The sequence below is a fragment of the Anser cygnoides genome, chromosome 4, assembly GCF_040182565.1.
Source record: "Anser cygnoides isolate HZ-2024a breed goose chromosome 4, Taihu_goose_T2T_genome, whole genome shotgun sequence".
NCBI lineage: Eukaryota > Metazoa > Chordata > Aves > Anseriformes > Anatidae > Anser > Anser cygnoides.
The window spans coordinates 24156060-24168173 of NC_089876.1; the positions used below are offsets into that span (position 1 = coordinate 24156060).

General features: G+C 40.2%; 2 protein-coding genes across 13 annotated transcripts in view; one reads left to right on the forward strand and one right to left on the reverse strand.

Annotated features, from left to right (window-relative positions):
- WDR19 (WD repeat domain 19) overlaps positions 1-10993 on the forward strand; it is a 44201-nt gene extending 33208 nt beyond the window's left edge. For 4 of the 9 annotated variants that reach the window (XM_048072854.2, XM_013185997.3, XM_066995754.1 and 1 more), the window contains 7 exons: positions 18-114; positions 2093-2217; positions 2337-2418; positions 3193-3343; positions 4471-4594; positions 6312-6388; positions 6948-10993. In XM_048072854.2, the coding sequence (XP_047928811.2) occupies positions 18-114; positions 2093-2217; positions 2337-2418; positions 3193-3343; positions 4471-4594; positions 6312-6388; positions 6948-7062 (771 nt within the window). In that variant the 3' untranslated portion in view covers positions 7063-10993. The remainder of the gene's footprint in view (positions 1-17; positions 115-2092; positions 2218-2336; positions 2419-3192; positions 3344-4470; positions 4595-6311; positions 6389-6947) is intronic. The other 5 variants (XR_007166585.2, XR_007166586.2, XR_007166587.2 and 2 more) reach the window with 5 other exon arrangements.
- Positions 8608-12114, reverse strand: part of RFC1 (replication factor C subunit 1) — a 40857-nt gene continuing 37350 nt past the window's right edge. For all 4 annotated transcript variants that reach the window (XM_048072864.2, XM_048072862.2, XM_048072861.2 and 1 more), the window contains 5 exons: positions 11909-12026; positions 10812-10957; positions 10060-10273; positions 9328-9519; positions 8608-9126 (listed from right to left, as the gene is read on the reverse strand). In XM_048072864.2, the coding sequence (XP_047928821.2) occupies positions 9031-9126; positions 9328-9519; positions 10060-10273; positions 10812-10957; positions 11909-12026 (766 nt within the window). In that variant the 3' untranslated portion in view covers positions 8608-9030. The remainder of the gene's footprint in view (positions 9127-9327; positions 9520-10059; positions 10274-10811; positions 10958-11908; positions 12027-12114) is intronic.

The following is a 12114-nucleotide window of genomic DNA, read 5'->3' on the forward strand; positions in this document are numbered from 1 at the left end:
TGTATCGTTTAATTAAGGATGCCAAGTACCTGTTCCGCTTGTACATGGCACTGAAGCAATACCGAGAAGCTGCCAGGACTGCTATAATAATTGCCAGGGAGGAGCAGTGCTCAGGTAAGCCTTTCTCTTCCTGATATCACAACGTATCTGATGCTACAGCCTTGCAATACTGCAGGTACCGTTATTCATATAGGATTATACTATATAATGTATCCTATATAGCCTTAGAACAAATCTGTTCTGTAAATACAAAGTTTTTAATTATATTCAAGTTTAGTTTTGAATTTGAAGTAGCCTTTGTGAAAAGACTGGGACTCGTAACTGCATATTACATGTTTGGAAAACAGAAAATTATGGCAAATAACTCTATTCCGTATATCCAAGTAAATTTATTAATGGGGTCTAGCTGCAACTCTGCTTATCTGTATAGCACAGATGTTACAACTGCAGTTAAACTACATGCAGTTCCCATGCAATCAGTTTACTGATCCTTTAGTCTTTGCACATTTAAGCTCTTGATTTTTTTCAGTAGGAGATGTGCACAGGAGATGTTTTCTGCTGAAGGATCAGATACCTGTTTACTTAAGTCTTGTTTTCCCCTGAAGTTAGAAACAGAAAAAAAGAAATTAGCTAATTTCGTTTCTAGCCCTTATTTCTGTCTCCTCCATTAGCTGCATTTTTCTGTAGCCATGGCGACAGCCCTACTGTAACACTGCTCACTTTTCATTTCATATAAGTTAAGAAAGATAATCTCTAAAGGAAAAGTAGCAGCCTCAGGAACAGGAGGACAGTTATGCCCATGCAAATTAACATTTATGGACTGCTCCTCAGCAGTGGGCTAAGCTTGGGGGGGAAATCTCTTATGCCTTTGAAAAGCATGATTTCCCAATTCATCATAGCAGTAAATAATTCATTTGTGCTAATTATGTAAGCCAGAAATGTAAAGGCTCAGGGGTTTAATTATTCAATTCACTAGATGCTTTGAATCTGAAAACATACACCTAAAATGCCGTACCCCGTGTTGTATGTCATATTCCCTGCCGGTATCGATGTGTTCTGCAGCAGTGTGTAAATAAGTAGCACATTTTTCTCAGTAAAGTCACCTGTCTTGCAGTAGCTGTTCCCTCTGCAGAGGCACAGGTTTAGATTTTCCCCTCTTCCTTCAGGAGATTTCAGTGAGTTTGATTTTGAAGTTTTCACCAATATAGTTTATTCTTTTCCTTAAAAATCCACTAAAACTTAAACATAAGTCTGTACTGTTGGGCGTTTTCCTTTGGGTATGCCATTTTATGTTCACCTGATTTTAAGACTGACCATGCTATACTGAGAGTCAGTGACACCGCATGAAAAATTAATACTGTTTTCCAGCAGCTAATTCTGGAGTGATACTCAGCTGTCACACCAATACAGCAGCTTGATTCAATTATAGTCTGTAACAAAACAAAACAAACTGCTTTGTAGAGATGTAGAGAAAAACTATTGCTGAAACAACTAATTCAGCTGCGTTGGTAAGTCAGGGGAATCCTGTGGTTTCTGGAAAGTCCGGGCCAGTAACCTTGAAGCAGTATAATCTAGTGAAGTAACACTCAATGTAAATCATTTCTGAAAGGTCTGGGGCTTGTTCAGTTGCAGAGGCAAGGAGATGTCAGAGCAAATGATAAAGTAGAAGTTCTTTACATTAAAATTTAAGCATTAACTTTTAAATACCTGACACTGAAGAACAGAAAAAGGTAACAGGTCTAAGTGCTCTGATGCTCTCACAGAACCTTTTCTCTACATTACTGTGGGAGCAATGTATTGGATACAGCATCTTCCATTTTTAAAGTTCTGTTATGCAAAATTGTCATCCACGTGTGTATTTTGCTGCTGTTTAGATGTCTTCTGCAAGTGTAATTTTTTTCTTATTTAACTCCCTGGCTGATACTGTTTAGGATACAACGACAAGCAGCTGCTTGACTTTCCAAAGAAATTGTCATGCAAAGGTTTTGCTCTAAGAGTTAATATAGCTTCCTGTCTAGCTTCCTTTTATGTTATTAGTAAAGAAATTGTTAAGAAAAGTTAAATTTACTGTTCAGTTTTGTTTGTTTTTAAGGAAACTACCGAAACGCACACGATGTTCTTTTCAGTATGTATTCAGAATTAAAGACCCAGAAGATTAAAATTCCTTCTGAGATGGCTACAAACCTGATGATTCTACACAGCTATATTTTAGTAAAGGTATTGAACTTAAAAACTGAGTTTGCACATATGTTGCACAGTCTCTGATTTACTGAAGTGTACATACGGATGCATACCTTCTGAAGGCTGCAGGTAATTTGCTGTTTGTTGTGTTCCAGGCTCACGTGAAACGTGGAGATCACATGAAGGGAGCGCGTATGCTCATACGTGTAGCCAACAACATCAGCAAGTTCCCGTCACGTAAGTACTGGCAGCGCAGAGGAGTTCATTAAGCCATTGTGTTAGAGGTGCATTGTCCTCCTGCGATCTTACTGCACACGCAACAAAGACTCTTCAGTGCCCTGCCCTCCTCCACGGGACAGCTCTTCAGTACCCGAGTTCCTCATCCGTCATTTAAAGTGGCCTTAACCACTGTGACTGCAACACTGAGTTGCCTGAGCCATGCCCAAATCTCAGGATTGTATGTAACGAGCTGGTCAATCCTGTGACTTCATCACAAGGTTTTAATCAGGCTTCTTTTGAAAAATACCATTTTTTGTTATATTGAGCTTCATTAAAGACAAATTTTCTTTGAGACCGCTGTGTGCAGACTCCTGTCACATATGACCACAGTACTGACAGTGAGTGCATCCGTCTTTGCATGTGCACACAGGCCCTTCTCTGTGCCGCAGGTCAGCCTGTCCTTTGTTAATTCCCGCTCAGTTGTAATCCCAGTTTATCTTTTTACAGCCAGTGTTCCCAAATACTTCATTACAAATTATGTCTTTAAACTGCGAAGACCAGCTTTGTGAGAAATTGTTGTAATCAAAACAGTCCTGGTGCAAGGCAGTGAGAGGTGAAAACATAATTTTTTGGTTATGGTTATGGGAATTGCAGGTTTGTGCAACTGTGTACTGTGAGGCAGAAGACAAATACTGTCATTTTTCATCGATACTTGTTAAGCCCTAGTAGCTCAAAGGCTTTCAACATTAATATTAGTAGATAAATATTTGGTATTATTTCATTCTGTTGCAGACATCGTACCAATTTTGACTTCAACAGTAATTGAGTGTCACAGAGCAGGACTGAAGAACTCCGCCTTCAATTTTGCTGCCATGTTGATGAGACCCGAGTACCGAAATAAAATAGATCCGAAATACAAAAAGAAAATTGAAGCAATGGTCAGGTGAGCGGTGTTAATCTGTGCTTTCAGGTGTACCCAATATCAAGGTTTTATTTGCAATGTTATTTTTGCTCCTAAAGCCTACAGTCTAAAGGCTCGCTCTGGCTCCCCCCACCCCTTTATTTTCTTGTCATTTGGTCTCAAAGTTCTTCTGGAATTCTTTGATGCTGGCCCATATTAAGTCTCAATATTATTTATGAGCTGGCATCAACACCATATTTTATGAGCATGCTGAACAGAGAAGTGTCCTGTGAGAACCATTTATCCTATCCTGCTTAGTGTCTTTTAACCATTTTGTTTTAAATTCACGCAAGGTCCATCCCTACTGCTTGTTGATATTTCTAGAAAATTCCAGGAAGCTTCTAAAATAGGACATCAACTTTAAAAGTTGTGTTGACTTGTCCTTAATGTATCTTAACTTGTCCTTAATGTATCTTACTTATCCATGCCTTGGGTTTCTTAAGTGGAGACAAAAGAATAGGCCATTGCAAGGGACAGAGATGCGTGCTCAGGTTAATCAAATGTGAAATCAGTCTCCCTACAGACTAGCACAGGAAGCCACCTACTTGTCTCAAAACTTGCTAGGCTAAACATCAGGAAAAAAATGTATCTCGTTCATTGTTGAAATGAAAACATGCTAAAAGTGAATCTAAAGTATTTTTCTACAAATACTCCCTAGAACATTAAACATTAAGGCCACATAAAAGACCTGAAAAAAAGAAAAAAAAAGAGTCCTCCTCTTCCCCCTCCCCTTAACCAAGGCCAGGATGTCTGGATCAGGCCCAGCATTCTGGCAAACAGTTGACAAAAACAGACTTGTGATGTGGTGTTGGCCCAGTCAGATGGCAGGTTTAATTCTTGTTACTTTGTGGCCAGTTTTGAAAGAAAGATATCAAACTACAGTTATGTTGTTTACAATTAGACTAAAAACTGACCCATTTCTGACTTTACGTAACGGTGATGAAGCTCAGGTGATAATTGCAGGAAATTATCTGGTAGAACAAAATAGCAACTGGAAGCCACGCAGCTAGCTAAAAGGAAAAACACCTGCTAAGTATCAAAAGCATTGTAAACACCTTTGTTCGAGTTCAGAGCTTGACTTTTTATTCACACTGGTGCCTTACTTCTAGACGTCCCGACACAAGTGAGGCAGAAGAGCCAACGACAGCCTGCCCGCACTGCGCCTTCCAGCTCCCCGAGTGCGAACTCCTGTGTCCCGGGTGCAAAAACAGCCTGCCTTACTGCATTGCAACCGTGAGTGCTGCTGGTGATGATGAGCACAAAGCTTTTTTTTTTTAAAATCCTTCTGGGTGTTAAAAATAGAACCTTCACTTCGCTAGTAGTTTCAAGCTGAGGTTTGTTTGCTTTCTCCAAGCTGTTACCACATGAGTGAAACTCATCTTCAGCTATCACTGAAGGAACACCCAGCAGTGTCCTCAGCTGCCACCCACACAGTGCCGGCCCATAAGGCTAACCCTAAAAATCAGAGTGGTTCTGGGAGGCTTCACCTCCCTGGGACAGCAGCTCATGTGCCAGGACTGCCCTGAACACCCGTCACATGTAGAGCTGGGTGCAGCGGGTGCGTGGCAGAGCGCACTGACAGGCAGAGCATTACTGGTGGATGTAGAAGTCCCCCTTTGGTCTTTGGGCAGGTGCTTGTGAAGGGCACAGCTCTCCTCCCCTAAACTTCAAGCTGCCAGGACTGCTTTTAAAAAAGGGAAAGGCTCCACAAAACTCCATTGTTAGGAACGGCCAGAACATAACAGAAGTTTAGGGCACTTCCAAGGTTAAGTAATGGTAGGTTATTTCAGTACTACTGATCCTAACAGAAATGAGAAGCCCTGATATTTTTGTTTCAGGATTCTTTACAGTATATTGAAGAGGCATGGAGCACATTTCCTAGCGGAAGAGCTATGCCTCTCACTGTTACTAATATCATTACAAATTCTTTATACTGAGGTTAGATCCTGTGTAACACTTTTTACAAGGTTGAAGTGATTTGTCACACTAGAATTACAGAATAATCACAGATTAACTCCAACATTCGATGCCTGCTTAAATAAACATTCTTTATTAAAACTAAAGAATCAGTCTTACAAAAGATATATAGCTTTTCTTTTTAAACTATTGGATTAGCAGAATATTATGATCAGTATATTTCAGAAGTACTATCTTAAGAGGAAAAAAAAAGTTCTTAAATACATAACTTTGCAAGCCAAAAACCGAAGTACGTATTCATGTACATTTCACGTAATTAGGCCACCTCTTAGTTACAGCTCAGTTACATCACAGGTATTTGTAACATCATGAGGACAGCAGAATTTTCTAGTATCTTTTGAAAGCGTCAGAAGAGTTTACTGTTGTATATTGTATTAGAGCATAAATTGCTGAATACAGTTCAAGGCACTGTTGCATGTTATAATGTTGACCAACCTATATAACAATTCTCTGTATCAAGAGCAAATTAGAAACCATACCGAAAAAAAAAAAGGAAATAATCTCTGCTTCAAGTGGCAAGTCTCCGGACTGCCGCTATGCTCACAGACTGACAGTCAAATGCAGCCCCCAGGGCTCAGGTGACGTGGCTTGGGGACATTTTTTGAATGTCACGTAACATCAAAAAAAATTGTTGTAAATTTACAAACAGCCCTCCCTATGCAGATTTACAAATAGCATTATAAAATTGCCAAACTAAAATAAAGCGGTAATTTAATACTTTTTTTTTTTAAAAAAAGGAAATACAAATCGTCATGAAAATGCTGTCTCATTCAGAGCTCTTTTTCTAGTCACAGAATTTACACAATAAGTAACACTATTATGGTGGGGTTGTTTTGTTGTTTTTGTTTTTAAATTCATCAAGACCTTTAGAATGCTGTCGCTGAGACTTTCTCACAGTAACAGATCGACACCTCAGCGCCCAGTCTGCTAGGACACTACATACCTTTTAACAACTTGTTGCCTTTGCGTGCAGGGCCGGCACATGGTACAAGATGACTGGACAGTCTGCCCCCACTGTGACTTCCCTGCCCTCTATTCAGAATTCAAGAAGTAAGTTGGGATTTTTACTTCATTTTTTCTGTTGAAGGATTCCAATGTTAGTTTGTTCACAGTTTAGCAGCAAACAGTTTTCTTTGGTACTTAAAAACAAGCAAGCCTCTGAGGGTGGGGAAAAACTCTTACTTGAGCATTTCATCGAACATACTCCCAGAGCATTACTTTCAAGTGAACCAGGCACAGCAGCAGCCACTGAAACAAGAATATGCACCCACTAACACAACTACCACCGCTTGTCCCTGCTACCCATCTGTATGGGAATGGGCTTGGGTAGCTTGTACTGCAGTCAGGAACTGCTTCTCCAGAAACTACCTTCTAGCCCCAATGCTTTGTCTGTGCTCTAACGGCCACATTTTCCTCATGCCCCTGTAAACAGCAGCAACCTTCCTGTTGCAATCTTAGTTCTCAAATGTTTAAAAAAAAAACAAAACTTTTCTCCACCTAGACAGAAGCACAATGTATTGCTCTAGCCTTTATTTTTACAGAGTATAGGTTTTACAGGTTTGCTAGTGTTAGAACTACCCTTTGATCTGCCACCCTTCTTTTAAAACAGCATGTTACAGACTGAGAATATATGTCCAATGTGTTCTGAAAGAATTAACATTGTTCATCTTAAGAAAATAAGTGACTGCACACAATACCTCAAACAAGAAGACATGGACCAGTAAGTTCCGGTACGTACAAGAAACGGTTTTTGTGTTGTATTGTGTTTGGGTTCTTTTGTTGCTTGTTTTTATTTAACAGGGCTCATTCTAGAAGACACTTGAAGTCTTTCCCAGCAAGGAAAGCTCAGTGTTCCAAGAATTTAACTTAAAGCCTAGGCCTCTCTCCCTCAGATCACTGAGGTGCAGATTTATCACATATTTGCACTCAAGTGCACGCAGCCCAGTAGTTTTTGGAACTGGAAGGAACCTAGCTGTTACATCATTCCCCCTGTGAGACTTCGGAACCGGTTTACCTTTATGACCAGGTTATCATCTGCAGCAGTCTGGGTTGGTGTGTTCCTGAACACCAGCTGTGTTTTAGTGGCACAGGGAGCCGTTTGAAGATCTCAGCAAATCCTTCTACTGATCAGCCATCGGATTTTAGGAGGACGGGAGGAGGGAAGAGCTCCTAACTAGAAGGAACAGAGCTGAAATGCAGGTTACATGATCTTATGCTGTAGGGTTTCCATGATAGAGAAACGATCTGTACAGTAAGTTCCAAATATATTTAACACGGAAGCTATCACAGGATAACAGCAACATACTATTGGCTTGACATGCTTACTTCAAAGACTGAAACCAAGGCTTTGTCTGTACCGCACAGCTGGATCCAGCGGTTTGGTTTTGTTGAACTGGTAACTGAAAATGCACGAACAAAGTTCCTCATTTATTTAACTGTAACAGTTGAAGGCTGATGTATTGGTGCAGATACCTTATATGAAAACTTAGCTATAAAGGCAAAGTAACAGGAAGTGCCATTGTGAATTTATATATATATATACATATATATATATACACACACACACACACACCATACTGACCTTATTTTTGCATTTTTAATCACTTTTTTCTATTTACTCACAGACGATCATGTAGTTTGCTACCAGAATCTTCATTTTGGGATCTGACTAACTGTTTGTTTGTTTTCAGAACAGCCTGTCTTGTTCAGCAAGCTGCAAGGAACTCTATCACTGCATTACACGTTTTCTCCACTGGGATTTAACAACCACCATATCACTTCTATTTTGTGATAATCTGTAAATATTTAGCTTTTGATAAATTTTGTACTTTGATTTATTATAGTAATAAACCCCACTGATTAAATTAAAATCTTATCAAGCAAAACTTACATTTCGTCTGCACCAAAGGCAAGGGGCACCGTGTGATGTGGGTGGCGGAAGACCTACGTGTTCTCTTATCCAACATCAAGTGAGTTTTAATCATGCTAATTTCTATTTAACAGTGTCTGTTAAACAGTTTTAGGTATTAAACAGTATTTAGGTATTCTTAGGTATTCTGTTCTAGCTTTGATTAAAGAGAACATTTTAGTTCCAAACTTTGAAGAGACAGTGCTTAAATCCCTCACTGCTTTTCTGCATCTCTAAAACACAAAAGCAAAGCTGGGGGAAAAAATATAACCACATCCTGACAGATGCAGAAAAGCCAGAACCTCAAAAGGAAAGGAGAAAGACAAACATTCCAGGAACTTAAGCAAAATTTAAAAAAAACTTGTGTGAAACACCTTTTATTGTAATCTTTTATACTGCTTAATTCCTATAATGTACAAATATGCAAATCAGATTTCTTGCATCATGTACTATTTACAAGATTTCACCACATAATAACAGGGATTTATAAAAAAAATGGAAGTCCTACGAAGACTTAGCAAAAACACCAGGTAACTAAGCATCACATTTGTATCATGTTCATGCACCCTGGAGCTTGTTTTACAAGAATATTTATAGCTTGTAACGTAGCACGTTAAGAGTAAGTACAGCACTGCATAGTGTGAGAATACAGTAGCTACATCACCTCTATAAGAGGAGCATTTTCAACGCGCTGGTTCTACTTTCCCAGCTACATCAGTGGAGCGTTCATGTTCCTGACAGAAGTTAGATAAGCAAAGCCACATCCAGAGCAAGATTACTGTGTTTAATGTCTTGTTTTCTCCTTCCTTTTCCCTTCTTTTTTTGTTGGTTCTTCGTTTTTCTCTCTTTTTGGCAGCTTGGAAGACTTCGCCTTTTTTTGCTACAAACAGAATAAGCGGACAGTTTAAAATTCAACTGTAACCTGACAAAAAGCACGTATCAAAAATGCAATCAATGGGGGAAAACAGGGGGGAGATTTGCTCATCTCTCCCCTCCCCTTCCAGGAATCCCATTTTAGACATTTTAGTTAACTAAAAAAAAAGTTTAGTGTGGTAGTTTAGCACTGAAGAAACTAAGTCACCTTAATCATTGCATCGCTTTCAACACTGTCTTGCTCATCCTCATCAGACTGGATCTCATCCACATTCAGGTCTTCACTCAGTTCAGAGGTCGCCACGGATCCTGACTGCCTTTTAGATGTCTTCACAGAATTAAGGGAATACGGAGTCAGATGTGCCTCTTTGTTGTACGCACGTGTAAAAGCGGCTTTGACCTGTAGGAAGGAGACTCTGAGCATCAGCTTAGCTAACCAACTCTCTAGCCAAGAGTCTACATCACCTTTCCTTTGGGGTGATGTGACCAAAAGGGTTTTGTTTGTTTGTTTGTTTTTTACAAAAGGATACAGGAAAGCATTCAAGAGCAGTGCGAGAAGCTGATACAGCTTGCAGTCAGGAGCCTGCATGTAGGAAGCACCTGCGCAATCCTGCTTTCCCTTTCCCTTCTCTGTTCCACTTCTCACTATGCCCCTGACACAGCTGACTCCCAGTGATCCTCTACTTTGGGGGCAACATGAAAGACTGCTGAATGAAGCGCAGCCTTTATCTTTCAGGACGTGTCCCTGAACCCTTAGTAGCATGCCTGACAGCTGAGCTGCAAAGGCCTTCTATGGTCTCAAATTATAGTTAATAAGATAATTTATTTGCATCTTCCCCAGCTTCAGCCTTTCAACAGCATATCCATACCATGACTACCATTGTAGAATTTCCTTTTAAAATATGTAAGATAAAGAAAAAAATTACTTGTAAATTTTTACCTTGGGATCCAGCTTTGAAAAAGGACTGGGTTTGCCTCCCCACATGCTTATTTCCATGATATTTTCAACATCTTCTTTCATCAGGCAGTAAGAGTCCATGAAAGTTATAGCTTGTTGTACACCATCTGCTCCAAAGTCTTTCAAAGGCTGGACAAGTGCATCCCGCAGATAAGACAGATACTCCATGTTTACTGTCCTCTTGCACATCTGGGTTCTTTGTCAAATTAAAAGAGAGGAGTAAATCTCTACAGCAACTCACAGCTCGCTCCTCAACGCAACCAACCTGTAGGTGGGCTCTCACCAAATGGATTATCAGCTGCCTTAAGAGTTAACTGCAAGCTGAATTGTGTCATTTCTTTTGCAATATCTGGACTAGGGATAACCTGGTGCAAGGAATTCAGCACCCAAGAACTGAGCAGTCTGGGGAATTAAAGAATCACAAAATAGGTTAGGTTGGAAAAGACCTTAAAGATCATCTAGTTCCAACCCCCCCCGCCATGGGCAGGGATAACACAACCCAACTTAAAAGAAGAAGAAAAAAAACAGCCTCCAAAAAAAGTCAGTCAACTGTACTGAAAGTGCCCCAAGTCCAGATTAATGCTAAGAAAATGTCACCAACAACACCCAAGGGTATTCCTAGAATACACATGTAAACTTGTACCAAGCACAGCAAGGAATTACTGGTAGGCAACGAGCTACAGGAGAACCAGATATCCCTACTGATATAAACCAAAGAGAAGAGTCAGTACTACCTGAGACTCATGTGCATTGCCAGTTCTTGAACGATCCGTTCGTGTTTGCCTGTGGATGAAAATTTCCCCAGCCAGCTGGGAAAGACAGGAAACTGGGACATGTAACCTCTCATCAGCTCCCCGGGGAGAACACTCGAATAAATAGCCTGAAAAAAAAAAGTAACACACATGCCAAACTTAAATCACAATGAATTTAGTCTCGCTGACACCAAGACATACTACTCCACTTGTTTCAATGAAAGTAGGTAGGTGAATACAGATAGCTCCTCACTCTAAACAGCGAGTTTTAAGAGAACTTTGCTTGTTTCTCTTCTACATCCTACCACTTCCAGGTTACAGCTTCATCTCTTGTACCACCCTATTTATCATGTTCTAAAATAGCTATGAAGTGGTCTGGGTTTTCAAAAGCCTTTATTTAGAATGGCTTGTTTTGCCTGTCCAGTTCCGAATACAGTCACACAGACAGCTGACTTCACACAAACAAGTGCTATCATCTCCAGCAGACGGGCATAGTGAGGGAGACATTTCAAAAGAACACAACGACTTAGAGATCTCTAGAACAAAGCTACATAAGCAACTTGTCTACTCGGACCTGCATTAAGCAGGGCAGGCATGTGCTCAGTGACCTTCCGAGGTCCCTTCCAGCTTTACCTATGATACATTCTCTGGTGCCAGACATGATCCTTTAAGCATACATCTTGTCAAAGTTTCTGTGATCACTGAAAGAGGTACAGTGAAGAAGCTTCAGTCCTCTGTGCTTTAGGAGAAATACTGGCCTGGTAAAAGGCTGGAATAGGAAACAAAACCCAGTAGGCTTGTAACCACGTCAGAACTTGTACATGCCACATGTTCCCACACTTTATAAAGAAGGCTCAAGCTTTTCAATGTTTCAGAGACTTCATTTCACGAGACAGCATGGGTTCAACCTCGTGTTTATGTGGAAACTGCTCTACTCCCCAGCAGAACAGAAGAATACTACATGAAGCATGAGCTATAATAGGTCATTAAATTACACAGAAACCTCAGTTTTGAGGGATCAGCCTTGTATACTGCACACCCATACCATGAAGCACACAAAATGAGCGTTGAACACTCACCTGTGTTGGTAGAAGGTTCCAGTTTTGCTTGGTGCGAATCTGTTTGTCCACTAGATCACCATCACATATACTATCAGCTGCTCTACTCAAGAGCATCAAGTGCTTTTTCAGATCTCCCCTGAGGGGAAAAAAGAGTTGATTTTATTACATAGCAGAAACATCCATATAGGTTTTAGTCTAATTTCACACCCCGGCACAAAAGCTGT